General features: G+C 42.2%; 1 protein-coding gene across 1 annotated transcript in view; it reads right to left on the bottom strand.

The window, feature by feature from the left end:
- The window catches only part of LOC126473840 (proton channel OtopLc-like), a 255,005-nt gene that overhangs the window by 62,181 nt on the left and 169,555 nt on the right, over positions 1-23,269 (bottom strand). Inside the window, 2 exon segments of the mRNA XM_050101167.1 lie at positions 10,397-10,562; positions 15,978-16,138. Of these exon segments, the coding sequence (XP_049957124.1) occupies positions 10,397-10,562; positions 15,978-16,138 (327 nt within the window).

Below are 23,269 nucleotides of genomic sequence, written 5' to 3'. Positions count from 1 at the left end.
CCCATCGAGGCAGGAGAGTGTTTGGTGTCCTGGAGGAGCACTTTGGACACCGCATTCTGGCTCTGGGGTACTCAGAGGACACTGGCATGGCCCTCGATTGGCCGCCATATTCTCCGGATCTGAACACCTTGCGACTCTTTTTTGTGGGGCTATATTAGAGACAAGGTGTACAGCTATAACTTCAAAACCATTTTTGAGCTGAAAATAGCCATTCAGGAAGTCATCGACTGCATCGATAATCCAACACTTCAGCGGGTCCTGCAGAATTTCGCTATTCGTCTTCGTCACGTCATCACTAAGGATGGCAGGCATATCGAACACGTGATAACCTACATCCGAATATCTGTAGTGACGTTTACATGTTCAATAAAGTGTGTGCACGCCATAGTTTGTACCTAATTTACTTTCTTCTCTCTATAGTTCAATAATTATCACGCTGTTCTTCCATCATACCAAACTGCGTATTATTATCTCTTACTATATTTTCATCCATAATAAAGTCAGCACATCATTACGATCCTTAGTACTTGATGTATACGTTCAATTCTATAACCCCTCAGGTAAGTCTTTATCCGATCTGGTGCGATTTATTCAATTTCTAAAAGATACCTACGATGAATAATTCAGAGTTTCGCTACTAGAATCGCATTAGGTCGTGTAGCCCATAAGGAAGTGTAACATTAATACCCAGGGAACCTTCGCTTTAGAGGCGTCATGGTTCTCGCGAAACCCCTGTCAGGGGAATGTAGAAATCTGGTATTTGAGGAATATTATACTTCATTTTTGCTGCCAATATTATATATTTCGTCTAGGGATCATGAGAACAATGTAAGAACGAATAGAGTGCATGTGGACGAATATAGATAGCCATTCTTCACGTCACTCAGCGAATGTGAAAAGACAGGAAATCGCTGATATTGACCCGAATCGTTATGCCAAAATTATACAGATTGTAGAAGATTCAGAACTCAGTACTTTGAGAATTAATGGTCGAAAATAAATATTTCGTTCTTTCTTGACGTAAACGAGTCAGGCTGACCTTTGTGGCCGAGCGGTTCTAGGCGCTTCAGTCCGGAACCGCGCTGCTGCTACGGTCGCAGGTTCGAATCCTACCTCGGGTATGGATGTGTGTGACGTCTTTAGGTTGGTTAGGTTTAAGTAGTTCTAGGTCTAAGGGACTGATGACCTCATATGTTAAGTCCCATAGTGCTCAGAGCCATGCGAACCATTTTGAAACGAGTCAGACCTACGCCTTACACCACTGCCATAATAAGCTCACAGTAGTTGCTCGAAGTAGTGACTGAGTTGAAAAAATAATTTGGCTGAACTGCTTGTACACACTGTTTACGCAATTGCTATCCCGCCAGGATCGTCCACTCTGTATGTGAGAAGTGTGCATTGCTCAGACCAGCTGACGGGTTGCCCCCACCTGCGATTGCAGCCGCTGATGTTAATATTTATTTATTTATTTATTTATTTATTTATTTTATTTATTGCCAAATTATAGACCTGTTACCTCATGTTTAAAACAGGTCTTACATCTTACAATTTTCGTTTTTCATCAGTTTTCTCTTCTTTTGTTTTATCTACAACATTTACAAAAAATGATACTTTTCAAAATAACAATAATTTAAGATTGAAATACAAATAAAATTTTGTTGTTTTTTAAGAAGAATATAAAAAGAAGATAGGATAGATGAGAGATTTGTTAGTACCATCACCGAATGTGAATACCTCGGAATGGTTTCTTCGAGCCGTTGACCGCCAGTCACTCACACACACACACACACACACACACACACACACACACACACACACACAATGGCTATTAGTAGACTAATAATGTTGCTTATCCTATTTATTACTAATACTATGCATTAATACTTTAGGTGCGCATCCATGTACAGCATTTGGTGTTTTCTTGGCTAGATTGCCAGCAATTTGCTTATTTACTGTCACATCTCAGCTTCCTCCCCATTGTCACTATTTTCGCTGTCACTGTGGGTATCGCTGTCCATCCTCTGGAGATTGCTGTTACGCTGCACATAGGCATGTCTGTAATGTCGTGTCCGCATATACTCTTCATGTGTTGTTTTTGAAATACTGTTTGTCAGTGCGTTTAATTGTGCCCATTGTTCTTCGTCTCTTATTGCTGTGTATATATCTATGTCTGTATCTGTGTAATCTAAGTGTAGTGTATGTCTATTGGTCGCGTATTGCCCGCAGAAGAAGACAGTGTGTTCTGGGGAACACACTTCCCCGCATGTGCATGTAGGTGTGCCTCAGACTCACGCGGTTTAAGTGAGTGGGATAAGGCCCGTGTCCAGTTAAGAAATGTACCATACCGCGGCTGGGATCGATATGTCTCATTCTCAACCGCTCCCTTATGTCAGGGAGGAAGTTGTGCAGTCTACGTCCCCTATCACTAACATCCCACTCACCTTGCCATGTATCCAAACGCCAACTTATAAGGTGACGTATCGTCTGTATGGGCACACCGGTCTGTATGTTAATATGGAAGAAGAGGAACCAGAAGTACGAACTGAGATAGATAAGAAGACAGTAGAAAGACTGACACTCTTCCTGTAGATACCATCGACTACAGTTCCATAGCTGGAACTGCTCAGGTGCTGCTGAAGACAACCGTTACCTTGGAGGATGAGCCTCTATTGGTTACTTTATGGTTCCCACGTACATGTATAAGGTCTGCTGTAAGCAAATGCTTGTTAGCTTACATTCGTGCGAACACACAACCCGGCAATCTCCTACGCTTGAGTCTGCCGAACAAAGGGCATTCAAGCAGGCGGTCCCCTCTACGGCGAAGGAGAAGTAACAAGTCAGGCCAGCCCCAACAAACAGCTGATATTATATATGCCAAAAGAGGCAGGGAACCCTCCCTAAGGCGACACGTGAAGGGAGACGAGCACTCTTTGGATACTTCCGTGATGCTCTCGGAAATCTGTGACGTGGGACTGGTCGCCCGTCGCCATCTCATGGGAACATAGAGAAGAAAGATCCTAGCTCGTGAAACTCTGTGTTGTTTTGAACAGATAGTTCCGTCGCCGCCAGTCATAGGTGGCCCGAACCTGTGACGACCGATTTCCGACCAGTAATGAAAAACTTTGCATATTTGCATCCCACCTTTGCACAGTCAGCACTGGCAGTACTATATCTCTGGCAGGACTTGAATTTTTAGCGCAGTACCGCTGGGCCACTTCCGTCCATCTTGTGTAGATGCTGATGCTCAAAGACAGAAAACTTGTAACTATTGAACTTCGGTGTTGGTGCCTTGTGATTTCCCTTCTTACAAAGATTTTCTCAACTAGCCGGCCACAGTACGGACGTCCGTACCATAGGACTCACAGCCATCTCACTTTTCAGAGCTGACCTTACAACAGATAGGTGCTGACCGCTTGCAACGCCAAAAGGTGACGCACTGACCTTTCGGTCACAACACGATGCTTATTGATGAATCGTCTCCCACACGATCCAGTACCAGCTCCTCAAATGCTACTGTGCGAACAGTTCTCCGTTGAGGTCTCAGCTATCTCTCTGTAGCATTAACTAGCCAGTTTCTCCTAAGTTTCTCATTATTATTATTTCTTTCTTGTCTCAGACGTTATGTCTGGTTAAAAATGGAAGGTGACGCGGACCTTGATCAAGCGTGACTTCCTTTTAACTGTACGGTATATGTTACACTGCATTTAGGAACTTTCGGGTAATTGAACATGTATCAGTAATTACAGATTTCTGTAGTTGTGTATATAAGTTTGGATGTAGCTGTATTGCGTTGATGTACTGGTGGATATTGTGTGGTATGACTCCTGTAGTTGATAGTATAATTGGTATAATGTCAACTTTATCCTGATGCCACATGTCCTTGACTTCCTCAGCCAGTTGAATGTATTTTTCAATTTTTTTCTCCTGTTTTCTTCTGTATATTTGTTGTATTGGGTATGGATATTTCGATTAGTAGTGTTAATTTCTTCTTTTTATGGGTGCATATGACGTCAGGTTTGTTATGTGGTGTTGTTTTATCTGTTATAATGGTTCTGTTCCAGTATAATTTGTATTCATCATTCTCCAGTACATTTTGTGGTGCATACTTGTATGTGGGAACATATTGTTTTATAAGTTTATGTTGTAAGGCAAGTTGTTGATGTATTATTTTTGCTACATTGTCATGTCTTCTGGGGTATTCTGCATTTGCTAGTATTGTACATCCGCTTGTGATGTGATCTACTGTTTCTATTTGTTGTTTGCAAAGTCGGCATTTATCTGTTGTGGTATTGGGATCTTTAGTAATATGCTTGCTGTAATATCTTGTGTTTATTGTTTGATCCTGTATTGCAATCATGAATCCTTCCATCTCACTGTATATAATGCCTTTACTTAGCCATGTGTTGGATGCGTCTTGATCGATGTGTGGCTGTGTTAGATGATACGGGTGCTTGCCATGTAGTGTTTTCTTTTTCCAATTTACTTTCTTCGTATCTGTTGATGTTATGTTATCTAAAGGGTTGTAGAAGTGGTTATGAAATTGCAGTGGTGTAGCCAATGTATTTATATGAGTGATTGCTTTGTGTATTTTGCTAGTTTCTGCTCGTTCTAGAAAGAATTTTCTTAAATTGTCTACCTGTCCATAATGTAGGTTTTTTACGTCGATAAATCCCCTTCCTACTTCCTTTCTGCTTAATGTGAATCATTCAGTTGCTGAATGTATGTGATGTATTCTATATTTGTGGCATTGTGATCGTGTAAGTGTATTGAGTGCTTCTAGCTCTATGTTACTCCATTGCACTACTCCAAATGAGTAGGTCAATATTGGTATAGCGTAAGTATTTATAGCTTTTGTCTTGTTTCTTGCTGTCAGTTCTGTTTTCAGTATTTTTGTTAGTCTTTGTCTATATTTTTCTTTTAGTTCTTCTTTAATATTTGTATTATCTATTCCTATTTTTTGTCTGTATCCTAGATATTTATAGGCATCTGTTTTTCCATCGCTTCTATGCAGTCGCTGTGGTTATCCAATACGTAATCTTCTTGTTTAGTGTGTTTTCCGTTGAGTATGCTATTTTTCTTACATTTGTCTGTTCCAAAGGCCATATTTATATCATTGCTGAATACTTCTGTTATCTTTAGTAATTGGTTGAGTTGTTGATTAGTTGCTGCCAGTAGTTTTAGATCATCCATGTATAGCAAATGTGTGATTTTGTGTAGGTATGTTCCAGTAATATTGTATCCATAATTTGTATCATTTAGCATGTCGGATAGTGGGTTCAGAGCAAGGCAGAACCATTATTATTATTATTATTATTATTATTATTATTATTAAGCATAGCCATGCTACCGTTAATGTGTGAAATAATTAATAATTAAACTTAATGTAAATAAATGTGATTGGTAGCAGAAAAATACAAATAATTAAGCACGACAATGATTTCAATAATAAAACACCGCACAAGTTACATTTTTTCATACATAGTACGACGCGTTTCAGGTTTATTCGCATTGCTACTATTAACATTGGTATCGTATGTCATGTCTGTAAGTGTGTTGCTCTTCTTCTGTTGTCCTGCAGCCATATTTTTCTGGTTTCAAGGTTTTTTGCCCAATGGAAGCGGCACAGTAACTTAAAAATAAAGAAATACAGCTGCCAAGCAAAGAAAGCAGGACAACACGTAGACAACGTATACGAGGGTTGACTAAAAAGTAATGCCTCCACCTTCGTAGCTCTTCAACAGTTGGCAGCATTGGTATGCGGCAGGTACTGGCTTATTCCGTAGCCTCTTCCCTACAGCTCCGGTTGGCGGGAAGCCTTAGCAGTGAACGAGCGAGATGGCGCAGTCGCTAATTGTGTTGATGTGAGTACTGTGCGTCGTTGGGCGAGTAAGTTTAAAGATGCTGAGGCAGGATCATTTCACCTGAATGGCAGAGTTGGACGTCCTGTGACAGCAACCACCGAGTTTCACAAGCAAAACGTTGACAGACTGATTCAGGACGAGCGTCGTATCGTTCAGCGAGAAACTGCAAGCACAATCGGCATTTCACAAGAACGTGTGGGTCACATTATTGCAGCATGACAGTGCCAAACCACACACTTTGACGTGCCACCACAGCAGAACTTCAGAGACTGAATCTCACCACCCTACGGTATCCTCCATACAGACCAGATTTAGTACCGTCTGACTTTCATCTGTTCCAGACAATGAAAGACGATCTGCGGGGACATCGTTGTGCTTCTGATGAAGACGTTGAGGGGACTGTGAGACTGTGGTTGCGGAAACAGAGTGTCGACTTCTTCCGTGACTGCTTCAGAAAACTTGTCCATCGTTGGCAGAAATGTATCCAATTGGCTGGCGATTATGTGGAAGAGCGAATATTGGTAATTAAAGATCACATTCTAAGAATTATTTATGCGTTTGGTTTATTAAAATATTCCCACTCAAACCCAGTTAACGAAGGTGGAGGCATTAGTTTTCATTCAACCATCGTACAATGTGAATGGCAGCAATGCGAATAAATTGCTGAAACGCTTTGTGTTATATATCAAAAACCGTAAGTGATGACAAAGGTGACACTGAACGGGGCGCATCTGAAATCGGCGGAAAGTTTCACAAGTACCTGGGTAGTATAATACAGCGAAATGGAGGAAATAACGTAGATAGTAAAGAGGTCCCCCAGAAAAATAAGGGGCTGGTTTACTGAACGTATTACGTGCCAATTCTGTTGTACTCTTGAGGCATCTGGATTATGAAGGAGAGAAGAAGAAAGTAAAATGCGAGTAAGTGAAATGAAGTTTTTGAGATGTCAGAGAGATGGAAGAAAGATGGAAGAGATATGAGTGTCGTAGACAAAGGCGCTAAGGTTGGTTAATTATTTCCTGACTTCCGGAATGCATAGTATACAGTTCTGCAATGTCGCTTAGTGAACAGAATACGAAATTACTGTGTATGGGACCACAATTGCCACTGGACACGGGACTTTCTAATGCTTAGAGCTCAATACGTTATTCTTAACGGGATGAAATAGACTGATATACAGATTATTTCTGAAGTACGCCAGCGAGTATTGTTGAGCAATCACTGTTTATAATATTCACTGCTACAAAAAAATGCAACACTATCAAGGACAAGGTCTTTTATTGACAAGTGAGGTAACAGGTAGTTTATCATTCTAAGAGTGTATGACGATTTGGTAACAAATTCAGACCAAATGAAACACACACAACACATTGAAGGGTACACACACAGTTGCATCAGTACACAGTGTGCTCCCCCTCTCCACCCCCCTCCCCCTATGGCAGCAGCAAAATCGTGTCTGTCCCAAGCGTCACGCACCTGTTGTTGCAATTCGGCAGTGGTTCTTGCAGGCCCTGGAGAAGCGGTAAGTTCCCGCGTCATCATGCCCCATAAGTGTTCAATTGATGAGAGATCTGGTGGTCTTACTGGCCAGGACAGTTGATGTACACCACGAAGAACACGTTGCACCGCAGCAGCTGTTTGTGGACGTGTATTGTCTTGCTGAAAAAGCGCACCAGTTTCCTGTCGAAAAAATGGCAATAGTACGGGGCTAACAGCCTGTGAAGTATAGCGGGCACTGGTTGCTTTATATTGCAGGAACACCGAAAGTGACCGCAAGTTGTAACTGGTGACTTCCCATACCATGAAGTCTTGGACGGGATTTGTGTGTCGTGGGCGAACGCACTACGGAACAGGCAGCTCGGCACGTATCGCCTTACACGTGCAGGTTCACCACACGCTTACAGGCAGAACCAACTCGCATCAATGAATCAACTGCTTTCACGACACCAGAGTCGCCACGCTCCCTGATGACACTGCACATGCCACGTGATGATGTTCAGTGCTGCTCGCAACACGAGTCGATTTTCACCTGCGTCTGTACAACGCGGACGTCCAGAACCTGGTCTACAGGTGTGTGAAATGTTCCACAGACCAGTGTTGGCAGCAACGACACATCACCGATACATTGTACCTAACATGTACAGCAGTCCGTCAGTACATCCGTCCACTATTCCGCATGCCCCGCGATTCCTGTTCATTATACTGAAGTTGTTGTAAAGGAGCAAGTACTCGTAAATAAAGTATGGTTGTACCCAAGAAAGCACTGTTCATCTCTAAACTGAGCACATCACTGCCTGAAGAGCCAAAACAGAGGGTCCACATATAGGAGGCCTCTTGAGCGCCATGTGATTGACGGTGACAACTACCACTACAACCTCTCGGTACACCCATATTACAGCCTGGAGCATCTGAACACAGACCTTGACGGTTTACTTCTAGGAATGTATATACTCTGAAATAATCTGCTGGATAACGACAGAAGATCTATGAGGCTTTTTGCAGGCGATGATGATATATATAGCAAGGTCTCAAGGTTGTGAGAAAATGCAGAAACACCTGCAGAGGATCGATGATTTGTGCAGGGGGTTAAAAATAAATGAATTTGACATATTGCACGTAAATAATGAAAAGATCCAGTACAGCTCGATTACGCTATTGGCAAAACATCAGTGAGGACAGTAACAACCGTAAAATATTTAGAAGGTAGCGTACAGGTCGAGTCAAGGTGGAGTGACGACATGGGACAAGCAGTAGAAATAGCAGATGCGAGGCTCAGATTCATTGGAAAATCTTTAGAAACTGTAATTCATCCACGAAAGAAGTCGCTTACGAAACAGTTGTCGGACCGATTCTTGAGTACTGTTCCCCCCTCTGGGAACCTTAGTAAGAAGTATTAAAGGAGGAAGTCCAACGAAGAGCGGCACTTTTCGTCACGGGATAATTTAGTAAGCGCAAAAGCTTCAGTGGCAGCCGCGTAGGTTGATGAAGAGCTGGGATACACTTTAGATCCTCCCATACACCTCCCTTGAAATGATCATGTGCATGACGAAATTAGAGCTCATACGAAATTTCAGCGACGATTGTTCTTCATGAATGGAACGGAAGAGGAGGAAAGGGGTAGTGGCACTAGAGGTATTCTACGCTACACATCGTGAGGTCGCTTGCGGGGTAGAGCATATATGTACAGCTTGTTATGGAGATAGAACATAAGGAATCCTCGAAGACGAGATTAAAGGAAAAAGTTTCAACTGGGATGACTGTATAAAGGGAACGAATATGACGACGATGCCTAGAAAGATGCACGAAATGAGGATGAAAAGACACAGGGGAAGGGCAAGGGAAAAATGGCTAAAAGAAGAGGAAGAAAGCATCCGGAAGACTCGAGAAGATGGGGAGGCTTGTGTTTCAAGCAGTCAGTGGCAGTGCCGAGAAACGGTGGTGGTAGCGATAGTAGTAGTAGTAGAACAAGAAGAAGAAGAAGAAGAGGAGGAGGAGGAGGTAGGTCCGCTGTTGTTTTCTATCTACATAAATGATCATTTGGATAGGGTGGATAGCAATGTGCGGCTGTTTGCTGATGATGCTGTGGTGTACGGGAAGGTGTCGTCGTTGAGTGACTGTAGGAGGATACGAGATGACTTGGACAGGATTTGTGGTTGGTGTAAAGAATGGCAGCTAACTCTAAATATAGATAAATGTAAATTAATGCAGGAAAAAGAATCCTGTAATGTTTGAATACTCCATTAGTAGTGTAGCGCTTGACACAGTCACGTCGATTAAATATTTGGGGGGACATTGCAGAGCGATATGAAGTGGGACAAGCATGTAATGGCAGTTGTGAAGAAGGCGGATGGTCGTCTTCGGTTCATTGGTAGAATTTTGGGAAGATGTGGTTCATCTGTAAAGGAGACCGCTTATAAAACACTAATACGACCTATTCTTGAGTACTGCTCGAGCATTTGGGATCCCTATCAGGTCGGATTGAGGGAGGACATAGAAGCAATTCAGAGTCGGGATGCTAGATTTGTTACTGGTAGGTTTGATCATCACGCGAGTGTTACGGAAATGCTTCAGGAACTCGGGTGGGAGTCTCTAGAGGAAAGGAGGCGTTCTTTTCGTGAATCGCTACTGAGGAAATTCAGAGAACCAGCATTTGAGGCTGACTGCACTACAATTTCGCTACCGCCAACTTACATTTCGCGGGAAGACCACAAAGATAATATAAGAGAGATTGGGGATCGTACAGAGGCATATAGGCAGTCATTTTTCCCTCGTTCTGTTTGGGAGTGGAACAGGGAGAGAAGATACCAGTTGTGATAAGAGAACCCTCCGCCACGCACCGTATGGTGGATTGCGGAGTATGTATGTAGATGTAGATGTAGGATGATGATGATCACCGCCATCAGCGAAAATATTTAATTGGGACAGGGACATTATAGGCTGTTATACATCCATCCGTTCTATGTCGTTTGAATTTAGTCGGTACATTTTGTCACTGGCAAGGAGCCAGATTATGTGAAAACAGAGTGCATACTCACGCAGGCGGTGCTGGATGCCGAGCGTCTTGTTCTCGGGGCTGTAGAAGGTGAGGATCTCGTGCTTGGTCTCCTGGATGAGCACGTTGAGCCAGACGGAGAGGTTGGTGCCGATCATGTGCATCAGGCCGAAGCGGGCGAGGGCGCGGTGCTTGTACACCTTCATCTGCTGCAGCAGCGAGTCCTGTCGCCGACAAATAAAAGACTGCTCAGGCCACGCACAATCTCTGAATCTCAGATTCTAACTACACTGCTGTTTTATATCAATAATAAAATTATGAAGTTTCCTCTAATTTACGTCTATGGTCACAAACTTATTGTTAACAGATTACCGGTTTCGGTCTTTAATGACCATCATCAGACCTGTTTCATAAAAACAAAGTCCTAATGTACTGCAGCCATTTGACGAGGCCACTATGGCTACAGCGCATTAGGACTTTGTTTTTATGAAACAGATCTGATGATGGTCATTAAAGACCGAAACTGGTAATCTGTTAACAAATAGTTTGTGACCATAGACGTAAATTAAAGGAAACTTATTACATATACGGGTCACTGTTTTTTCGCGACGATATCGCAGCTTGTGAAAAGAGAATGATTGGTTGTAAACCACGCGACTGTTTCGTTTCCAACATAAAACTTTGCTGCCAGAGAAATTATTTGCTTGATTTCCAGCGGGCAGTACGTGACATCATTAACCGTGTTCAAAATGCGATAGCTGAAAGTTGTCATCAACCGTAATTTTTGAAGAACTCAACACGTCACTCTTAAAGGGATTGAATCGAGAAATGTAAAGGCAGTTTCGCGAGTATATCTAATGGGTAATGTAAGGCCTTTACTGTTTACAATATGCAAATGTAAAGAAGAGGTGACATTCAGCTCACACAAATAGTTCTCGTTAAAACAGCGGCTTTGGTACTTACTACTGTTCCGAAAGCTGCAGGACTCAATAAACACTTACAAGGGGAGGTCGCGACGTTCGTTTGGAACGCGGATTTACTGCAAACTTCGCACACTCGTGGTACTCCATTAGGACAACAAAATGAGTAAGCAGTAGCGCGTACTTCGCTGGCACGGTAGCTCAGTGTGTACGGTCAGAGGGTTACCTGCCCTCCGTAATAATATTAAAAAAAACTGAGTTAATTGATCAACAACGAACTTAAACGGATGTCTCAGGACGTCCGCCCAGACCAGACGCAACGAACTATATCGAACGAAATTAAAAAAAAGAAAAAAAAAGAAAAGAAAAAAAGGTGGGTAGCGTTCAAGCCCCGTAATCGCCGGATCGCTGGATCGAGTCCCGTTCGTCAGTTTTTTCTATTTTCAACACAGTCACTTTCTTTACTATTTACATTACAATTGATATAGTGGGAAAAATACGTGTAATCGGATGAAAAAAATGGTTCAAATGGCTCTGAGCACTATGGGACTTAACAGCTGTGGTCATCAGTCCTCTAGAACTTAGAACTACTTAAACCTAACTAACCTAAGGACATCACACACATCCATGCCCGAGGCAGGATTCGAGCCTGCGACCGTAGCAGTCGCACGGTTCCGGACTGCGCGCCTAGAACCGCGAGACCACCGCGGCCGGCTAATCGGATGAACTCTTTTATTAAATTTACAATGTTATTTGGCAGTCTACAAATTTTTATTGTCTCAAATAATGTAATATTCATAACTATCGACTAGTAAACGACCAAACGCATAAAGTGAGACTGAAAATGTATGCTTGTCCGTGATTTGAGAAATCCCTTATACCTGGAAGGAACCCGAAACTACTTGTTACCTCCAAGTTTTGACCGGCACAGACGGCTTTCGAAAGATGTACAATTAATCGTCCCTTTCGACATTACAAGTACAATGGCAGGATGGTATGTTTCGTGAAAAACATGGAAAACAAAGTTAAACGGCACCAGCTGCATTGAATAAATGCTGTTTCCGCAAACGCAAGGTCTTTTGAGGTTTTCGGTGGAAAAACAAACCTCGTTAACATTTTCAGAAACCTTTCTTTCAGCCGTTAATTTGGAAGCAAACCATGCATAACGCAGCATTTCCTCAAATATCGGCACTGATAATTGGTCATGCAGTATCGAGTGTATTTTAACAGCATCTTCACGAGAAGCAATTTCTCGTTCTTTTTCGAATAAATACGAACAATTTTGAAGACACAAAAAAGCATACATTTTCAGTATCACTTTATGCGTTTGGTCGTTTACTAATCGATAGTTATGAATATTATATTATTTGTGATGATAAAAATTTGTAGGCTGCCAAATAACATTGTAAAGTTAATAAAAGCTCATCCGATTTCACGTATTTTTCCCATTATATCAATTATAATGTAAATAGTAAAGAAAATTACTGTGTAAAAAATAAAAAAATTACGAACGGAACTCGATCCAGCGATTACGGGTCTTGAACGCTACCCACTCGGCTGCCGCCGCTTCCTGGTAAAAACGGCCACGCACAGTTACATATTTGACGACCGAAATTATCTTGAGATTTTCTCAGTAACGTTTGAGAAGTACGCGCTACTGCTTACACATTTTGTTGTCCTAATGGAGTACTACGAGTGTACGAAGTCTGAAGTAAATCCGCGTTCCAAACGTAGTGGCCTCCCCTTGTTAGTGTGAATCTTCTCCTTGTAGGCTATGCCGTGTGATCAAACACCTTAAGTGACAATCTCATCATTGGCGAATATGATACAATGGCACATTAGTGAAATACATAGATGCAGCGTGAAACTCAAGCTAAATTTATGGGATTCAAGTACTCTTTGTTTGTAGGAACACTTGTTTTAAGAGAGTAGAAAAATGGGACTTGCCCCGGTGAATATCTATTTATAAGGGAAATAAGTGATGTTTTCACAAGAATGTAACTCGTCCGTCATGTGGTCTTCTCAGGAGAAATATTCTATTCCTGGACTTGCAAGATGATATGTAACAACTATGGCGAGGGAGTGCGTAATAAATGTTGATATACCGGTAGTTAACAGGAATGTGATATTGTAAATACTGAAGAAATGTAGCTCATAAGTATCTGCAACATACATAATTCCCTTCGGTAATATTCAGCGAAAGGTAGTGAACAATATGGCAGCGGAAAACGGCAACGTGCTTTACACACATATACGATCGAATTCATAAACGTGATACTGTGACTTCGAAACGGCAATTTCCTTCTTTAAACTCACTACTGGCTAAATTTAGTTTCCTAATAAACTTTGGCATTCTCTTGTGATTGCATTACAATATCAATATCGGCAATTTTTATTGATTTCAAGGCTATCTAGCCACTTACATAAGTCAAACGTGTAGAAATGTGCAATAACTTCATTAACATTCATTCTGTGATTTTTCTCACATCTTTCACTACTGTTTTCATTGAAATCGGACGTCTATATTTTGTAACTGCAAAAGACGATTTGAATGTCAGTGTGACGACATACCCTAATGATACAAATGTGGGTTCTGAGATTAAGCAGATGTAAGTTCGAACAACAGTATGTGCTCATAAGATAGAAATACAAATGTCTGTTTACATACTAATGGCTTCCAGCATACAAATCTGTTCAGTGTTTCTCATTCAGTGTTTACTTTGAGGGTTTCTAACATGGGCTTAGTGCGGTATTCACAGCGCGTACTTAAAACGTAATGTGTAGAGGTAATTTCTAAGCAATTAAGAAAATATTTTTCACCGATATTCACTATTGGGGTTAGCTAAAACGGTACTTAAAATATACGACACAGTTACGTAAAAGAAATACACTGCACAGAAGAATGTGGAATATCTCCAGTAACGTACATTCTGTCGTTCGCTCTGAGTTTAGTTTCTAATTTGAAACACGATTCATTAAAGGTGGAAAAAACTCTTCCTGTAATGAATTCTTTTCGGGCAGAAGAGATGAATGTTGTAAGTCTGTTAAGATTACATGGAGAATATGTATTGAAAATGATTTATAATCGATAATAGTGGTTAATCTCTGTGGCTTTGAGTTAAATTAGTTGAAGAAAAGCAGCAGCCACACACTTCTTATACCACTTTACTTACGCTGTGTCGTTTCTGCGGACTGCGTTCCGAGGATGAAGCTGCTCTGTGCAAAATCGCAATTATATTAGCTAACATGTATCCTGATGTGTAAATAGAACGTAAATGTAGAATTCAGGGGAACACATTAGCAAGGAAATTGTTATCTTGCACAGGGAAGCAGTAAATTTCAAAGCAAATCGACAGAAACGAAGGATTAAGGAAGACATAAACGTGCGTGTGAAGTTAGGTGAAAGCACGAAATGCATCTAACAAGGGAACCTCCCCATCGCACCCCCCTCAGATTTAGTTATAAGTTGGCACAGTGGATAGGCCTTGAAAAACCGAACACAGATCAATCGAGAAAACAGGAAGAAGTTGTGTAGAACTACGAAAAAAATAAGCAAAATATACAAACTGAGTGGTCCATGGGCAACATAGGCAACATCAAGGAGGATGTGAGCGCAGGAGTGCCGTGGCACCGTGGTTAGCGTGAGCAGCTGCGGAACGAGAGGTCCATGGTTCAAGTCGGAATTGAGTGAATTTTTTTTTATTTTCAGACAATCATCAGAGTTCAGGCACTCACACATAATCAACTTCGCTCTCCAAAATTCCAGGACATGTTCAGATTTGCTTGGACATATGCAGGATTTGACGGTCTACACACGGAAAAATTTGAAAACGTTAAAAACATATGTTTTGGCAGAGCACAGAGAAAACTGTGCGACTGTGAAACTGTTACATTCATTTGTTGCAGTTTATGTGACACACTTCCAAAAAAGTGATGAAAACATAAGTGTGATTATCACATCCACAAGAAAACCTAAATCGGGCAAGGTAGAAGAATCATTTTACCCATTCGACAAGTGTGCAAGTTAGGTGGGTCGACAACATATTCCTGTCATGTGACGCACATGCCGTCACTTGTGTCGTGTAGAATATATCAGACGTGTTTTCCTGTGGAGGAATCGGTTGACCTATGACCTTGCGATCAAATGTTTTCGGTTCCCATTGGAGAGGCACGTCCTTTCGTCTACTGATCGCACGCTTTTGCGGTGCGGTCGCAACACACAGACACTGAACTTATTACAGTGAACAGAGACGTCAATGAACGAACGGACAAAGCATAACTTTGCGAAAATAAAGTAAGTAAAATTTTCGCTCGAGGGAAGACTTGAACCAAGGACCTCTCGCTTCGCAGCCGTTCACGCTAACCACAGGACCACGGCGCGCCTGTGCTGATATCACCCTTGATGTTGTCTATGTTGCCCATGGACTACTCAGTTAGTATATTTTGCTTATTTTTTCATAGTTCCACACAACTTCTTCCTGTTTTCTCGATTGACCTGTGTTCAGTTTTTCAAGGCTTATCCACTGTGCCAAATTATAACTAAATCTGAGGGGGGGTGCGATGGGGAGGTTCCCTTGTTAGCACAGACAAAGTCATATAGAAGGGGCTGGTTGGTATATGTACTCGTGTTACTTGTACGCGCCTCGAAGCGAGGTTGAGGCTGGAGTGGCCGCCTACACAAGACTTCGCTGTCAGTGGACTCACCTCGTTGTTGAGGAATATGAAGTACATCTGGATGAAGATGAAGGCCATCCGCGTCGCCGGGGTCAGCGCCAGCAGCACGTTATGGCACTTGGTGTTGCGCTCCAGCTCGAAGTACTGGCCGAACTCCAGCCCCGAGTAGATCATGCTGCCGATGCCGAACGCTGTGGGCACCAAGGTCACTACTTCACACATGGCCACCAGCCAAGTACGGAAGGATTCGACAAGTAATGCTACATACAATGGTACAACAACCGAGTTAGAAAACTGCTGCGGAAGCAAAGGGAACTTCACAGCAAACATAAACATAGCCAAAACCTCGCAGACAAACAAAAATTACGCGAAGCGAAATGTAGTGTGAGGAGGGCTATGCGAGAGGCGTTCAATGAATTCGAAAGTAAAGTTCTATGTACTGACTTGGCAGAAAATCCTAAGAAACTCTGGTCTTATGTCAAAGCCGTAGGTGGATCAAAACAAAATCTCCAGACACTCTGTGACCAAAATGGTACTGAAACAGAGGATGACAGACTAAAGGCCGAGATACTAAATGTCTTTTTCCAAAGCTGTTTCACAGAGGAAGACAGCACTGTAGTTCCTTCTCTAGATTGTCGCACATATCACAAAATGGTAGATATCGAAATAGATGACAGAGGTATAGAGAAACAATTAAAATCGCTCAAAAGACGAAAGGCCGCTGGACCTGATGGGATACCAGTTCGATTTTACACAGAGTACGAGAAGGAACTTGCCCCCCCTTCTTGCAGCGGTGTACCGTAGGTCTCTAGAAGAGCGTAGCGTTTCAATGGATTGGAAAAGGGCACAGGTCATCCCCGTTTTCTAGAAGGGACGTCGAACAGATGTGCAGAACTATAGACTTATATCTCTAACGTCGATCAGTTGTAGAATTTTGGAACACGTATTATGTTCGAATATAATGACTTTTCTGGAGGCTAGAAATCTACTCTGTAGGAGTCAGCATCGGTTTCGAAAAAGACGATCGTGTGAAACCCAGCTCGCGCTATTCGTCCGCGAGACTCAGAGGGCCATAGACACGGGTTCCCAGGTAGATGCCGTGTTTCTTGACTTCCGCAAGGCGTTCGATACAGTTCCCCACAGTCGTTTCATAAACAAAGTAAGAGCATATGGACTATCAGACCAATTGTGTGATTGGATTGAAGATTTCCTAGATAACAGAACGCAGCATGTCATTCTCAATGGAGAGAAGTCTTCCGAAGTAAGAGTGATTTCAGGTGTGCCGCAGGGTAGTGTCGTAGGATCGTTGCTATTCACAATATACATAAATGACCTTGTAGGTGACATCGGAAGTTCACTGAGGCTTTTTGCGGGTGATGCTGTGGTATATCGAGAGGTTGTAACAATGGAAAATTGTACCGAAATGCAGGAGGATCTGCAGCGAATTGACGCATGGTGCAGGGAATGGCAATTGAATCTCAATGTAAACAAGTGTAATGTGCTGCGAATACACAGAAAGAAAGATCATTTAGCTACTATATAGCAGGTTAGCAACTCGAAGCAGTTAATTGGTTCAAATGGCTCTGAGCACTATGGGACTCAACTGCTGAGGTCATTAGTCCCCTAGAACTTAGAACTAGTTAAACCTAACTAACCTAAGGACATCACAAACATCCATGCCCGAGGCAGGATTCGAACCTGCGACCGTAGCGGTCTTGCGGTTCCAGACTGCAGCGCCTTTAACCGCACGGCCACTTCGGCCGGCCGAAGCAGTTAATTCCATAAATTATCTGGCAGTACGCATTAGGAGTGATTTAAAATGGAATGATCATATAAAGTTGATCGTCGGTAAAGCAGATGCCAGACAGAGATTCATTGGAAGAATCCTAAGGAAATGCAATCCGAAAACAAAGGAAGTAGGTTACAGTACGCTTGTTCACCCACTGCTTGAATACTGCTCAGCAGTGTGGGATCCGTACCAGATAGGGTTGATAGCAGAGATAGAGAAGATCCAACGGAGAGCAGCGCGCTTCGTTACAGGATCATTTAGTAATCGCGAAAGCGTTACGGAGATGATTGATAAACTCCAGTGGAAGACTCTGCAGGAGAGACGCTCAGTAGCTCGGTACGGTGAAGTTTCGAGAACATACCTTCACCGAGGAGTCAAGCAGTATATTGCTCCCTCCTACGTATATCTTGCGAAGAGACCATGAGATAAAGTGAGAGAGATTAGAGGCCACACAGAGGCAAACCGGCAATGCTTCTTTCCACGAACCATACGAGACTGGAATAGAAGGGAGAACCGATAGAGGTACTCAAGGTACCCTCCACCAAACACCGTCAGGTGGCTTGCCGTGTATGGATGTAGATGTAGATACTTTTTCCCGGCCAGTTTCGCTTGAAAAAATACAGCATTTGTTGTGGAACACTGTGGCATATTCCCGCTTCAGCCCCTATAGTTTCATAAAGTTCCGATAGGTCGCGACATACCTTAAAAATGGCGTCTGTAGCAGGCGCATCCAGGCCTTCGACCATAAATATAATAGACTGGCCCTGACGTCATTTTCGTGGCTCCAACATCTCTGGGCTGGAGCCACATGAATGTTGGCAAAGTATGGTTGTATCGTGTTGCGCTTATGGCTGTACTCTGCGTTTTGTCGGGGGAAATGGCATTACATTTCACGTGTGTTTCTATGATAGTGCAGATGCGTTTATTAAAATCTGCTGAAGGGACTTTCGTATGTTTCTTACAATTGAAATAGAGTATCAGGTAAATTAAAGTGTTGAATGTGATGCCTGTAAAGTCAGACTCATATTACATTTTGGAAAGTATCTGTGACAATTAGGTTACAGAAGTAAGTATAACTGTTTCTCGTTCCTACTCATAGGTTCCCTAAGGATGAAAACCGAAGGCAGCTTTGGATACAGGCCATGAAACGGAAAAACTAAGCCATCTGCACATACGCGTCTTTTTGTATATACAAGTGAGATTATAATACGGTAAGAGCACCTATGGTCGACACATGAATAGAATTTTTTTCTACCTTCTAATGCTATTAAATAAATGTAGGCTCCAAAATTATTTTCTGAAACTTCAAAGTCTCACCTTTCATCTAAAATATCATTTTTTTTAACTAATAGTTTAAACTTTTGTAAAAATAGTGGGAGCTGAACCTTTGAAGTGCACCTAAAATTGATATTCTAAAATGGACCTGCTTCTAAAGTCGACAACTTTGGCACCTATCGTTGACATAATCCCCATATCCCATTTTCTTTTATAAGTGACTAGAGCTCAAAACGCGGCGAATCCAATGTTTAAAGTTTTGACACGAGCCCACACTTACTGTTTAAAAGAATTTTAACGACATTTAACTTTAATTGATAGTTTATAGTAATTTCGTCGCGCTGCCCACCAGAGTGGTGTTCGATGTATTTGTTAGATTTTATAAATGGTACTGTGAACAAATCCAGGTCAAATGTAGTTCTGGCATAATTTTTCGCAAATAAAAAAGTAATTTTTGTTGGAAGCGTTTGGCAGTCAATTGAGAAATGTAGGTAAAATACGATACACACACAGGATGGCAGACCGCTGATTTGAAATCCCGCCACGTTTTGCCAATAGTCACGTGGTTTATGTTGGAGCCACACCAGCCCTATAGCTTCTGCACAGCAAGGCCAGTCTACTACAGTTCAATTCTTTTATCTTGGCGGCTCGCGCATGCCCGCCCAGACGCGGGAGATTGCTGCGTTGCCAGTTGTACGCGCCAAGAGAAGCAGAGCCATAGTATAGCATAGTTCGCAAGCTTACGTTTAGGGGGGAGCGCGCAGTTCATGAAGTAAAGCCATCACGGCCGCATTAACCCTTTCGCTGCTACAAAGACGTGCTCCCTGCATTCCGCGCTGTGCGCGATTTTGTCACTGCACTGCTCGCCTGTGCAGACACATCGCGTTCCGACTGCTTTGACACTCTTATCATTCGATTCCACAAAAACTATTTGGCCCAAAAATTAGATTTTTACATATCTTCTTGACTGATACCTTACCCCCATAAATGACTCAATTTTGTTTCGATGTTCAATGTAGTTATTATGCAGCATTAAATATAGTAAACCATTGCATGAATTTTGAAGAGTTTGCAGAGGTATAAGTCCATAGAGTATACTTTCCATATGGTCGATTTTAGTTGCCACAATGTTGAGAATGAGACGTGGACAAGATACCTAATTTTCATATAAAATTACTACATAATTACTGCATAATAACTGCATTGAACATCGAAACAAAATTAAGTCATTTATGGGGGGAAGGTATCAGTCAAGAAGACGCGTAAAACCAAATTTTTGGGCCAAATAGTTTTTGTGAAATCGAATGATAAGCGTGTCAAAGCAGTGGGAACACCATGCGGGGATTACGTGTCTGCAGCAGCGAAAGGGTTAATGAAGAGACAAAGCACTAGAAATTTCAAAAAAAAATTGCATTCAAACGAATATAATTAGTGAAGTAAGGCACTTAGATATTGTTTTTAAATAATGAAAATATTAAGCAGCACATAAGGTTTGAACTCATAACCTTTCGCGTAGAAGCCTAACACCTTCACCGTAACGCTAACGCAGCTACTCTGACTACAGAATGCCATGAGAACTATAACACGTCACGCAAAATACTGACAAACACTGTTGGTATGACTATGAATTACCCACGCTTCGTCGAAGTACAATAGGAAATAAACAATTACCGCTGTTCTTTATTGCGAAAAAGCGGTTCGTGAGATTGATACAAACACCTTTCCTTGCTATCGCCTGAATTAGGAGTCTTATTGCTTGTTTGGTTTAATTAATTAATAGAATATGAAGCAATTGGTATAAAGAATGCTTTTTCCAAACTTACTATAAAAGAATGTCTGCTATCAAGACATTGCTTTTGTTCTATTACGTTATTTGTGACTGAACGTTTCTAAAACTGAAGACACTCGTCCAAGCTATGCACTGCAGTCGAGATCTGGCAACGTCGTTCTCTGTTCATTGGCTGACTGTGTTTTGTGACGTCAGATGCGCAGAACGAACCTAAACTCGGCCGCCAACATAAATGACGCGCACTTTAGTATCTATGATCGAAGATGCAGGCAGAGCGCTGACACTCAGTTCCTTTTGGCGGAAAACTGGAGCCTCGCTGATATTCATGAGCGCTTTCAGAGTGTCTACGGAGAGCTGGCAACGAGTAAAAGCACGGTGAGTCGTTGGGCAAGAATCTGTCGTCATCGCAACAAGGTCGCAAACCTGTCCGGTCTCACGCGAGCTGGGAGGCCGGACACAGCTGTGACGTCTGCAGTGCAGAAAAGTGCGGGCACTCATTCGAGGTGATCGATGGGTCACAATCAGTCACCTCGCTGCACAAATGGACGTGTGTGTTGGTAATGCTGACACACTCATCCACGAGTTGGGGATACTCAAAGGTGTGTGACCACATGGTTTCTCGCCGCCCAACAGAAGATCATAACGAATGAACGATGCACTCTGCGGGCAGCAGAGCAGTTGTTGATGAAATAACGCGTTGGCTCCATCGTCGACCAGTAGCGTGGTACCACGCAAGCATACAGGCTGTCCCAGTAAGGTGGTCTAAGACCGTCGCACTGAATGGAGATTATGTTGAAAACAGGGTTTTGTAGCCAACAGAATGGCGAATAATATGGCGTATTGGAATTTCGAATAAAACCAACCTGATTTCAGGAAAAAAAACGTGTTCCATTACTTACTGAACGTCCTTCGTACTTACTGTCAGTGCTGAGCTGCCCAGCAGACTGTGCTGGACTCATGAGAGCAATTCGAACTGTGACACAAGTGATTTAGGAACTCGTACAGGGAGGGCCAAATACAACTAGCCCGCAAAATGTTACATGCCCCTTAAGATAGGCAGCGAAACTTACACCATCCTCGCCTGGGTCAGATGTCGTATGTTGGGTTACCTACCTGACAGAAAACAAAAAGTGTCAATAGGAAAGAGATGTGCATTGTGCTATCAGGCATCACCCAACTGGGAACCAATAACATTTGGTATCCTCCAAGGTCCCATCTCAGGGCCCTTACTATTTGTTGTATGTATCAATGACTTTTCATCAGTAACATTACCGGGTACCAAGTTTGTTTCGTTCGGAGATGATCCAAACATTGCAGTGAATAGTGAATCAAGTAACCAGGTGTAGTCTTAGAATGATCGGCTAATAAATTTTCGTGGACATTAATAAATGGTTCCTACCCAATTCTCTGTCACCAAACCCGGAAAAAACATTCTATATGCACTTCAGTACTTGTAAAAGGTTTGTGCCACAACATGTCTAAAATATGACAAGCAGACAGAAAAAGCTGACAGGTGGCTTCCTTGGGATTACGGCCTGATAATAAATTTAATTGGCAGGGACATACCACAAAACTGCTGAACCGCCTAAAAAATCTATTTGCTATGCGAATGTTGTCAGACATAAGTGATATAAAAATAAAGAAGCTAGCGTGCTATGCTATATGTCATATGGGATTATTTCCTTCAGTAACTTATCAAGCAGAACTGAAGTTTTCCGAGCCCAAAAAAGTGTAGTACAAATTATTTGTAGTTTAAACTCAAGAACGTCCTGCAGAGGGCTGTTTAAGGAATTAGGGACACTAACTACTGCTTCCCAGTATATTTATTTTTTAATGACGTTTGTCGTCTCTCTCTCTCTCTCTCTCTCTCTCTCTCTCTCTCTCTCTCTCTCTCTCTCGTTACGACGACTGTTCACTAGACAGTAGCGGCATCGTTTTCAAGCCTTAAATTTAATTCATCATAGTTTTGTACGAAATACTTATGAATTTAATGCAAAAATCTTCCTCGTGAATCAGTGTAACTATTACTGAAAAGCGGATCAAATTCCCTAAAGCAGCCGACCACGTGACTCAGCTTTCTGCATTTCCTTGATTCAGACCTAGATGTCGATGTAATTCTTTGTGTGACACGGCGGAGAAGGCTGCGATAGAGTGTGCACGACAGAGAACTGCGGCAATGAGACCCAACAACGCATCACGGTGCGTGCTAAGACTCACAAGAGGAGTGCTGTAGATCATGTGTGCTTTTTTCTTAGTTTTTTATTTTATTTGTTAGCCAGCCTCCAATATATACTGAATCTCTCTCTCTCTCTTTCACACACACACACACACACACACACACACACACACACACACACACATACAATTCGAATACAACATTTACATTGGTTGTACACACGTTACTTACATCACAATGTGCTCTCATCATTGCCATCATATGTGTCACTTCAAACGTCAATTCTATATGGA

This window comes from Schistocerca serialis, chromosome 4, assembly GCF_023864345.2.
Source record: "Schistocerca serialis cubense isolate TAMUIC-IGC-003099 chromosome 4, iqSchSeri2.2, whole genome shotgun sequence".
In the NCBI taxonomy this organism is placed as follows: Eukaryota; Metazoa; Arthropoda; class Insecta; order Orthoptera; family Acrididae; genus Schistocerca; species Schistocerca serialis.
The sequence above is the reverse complement of the archived record's forward strand: the minus strand, read 5'-3'. Positions and strand labels throughout refer to the sequence as shown.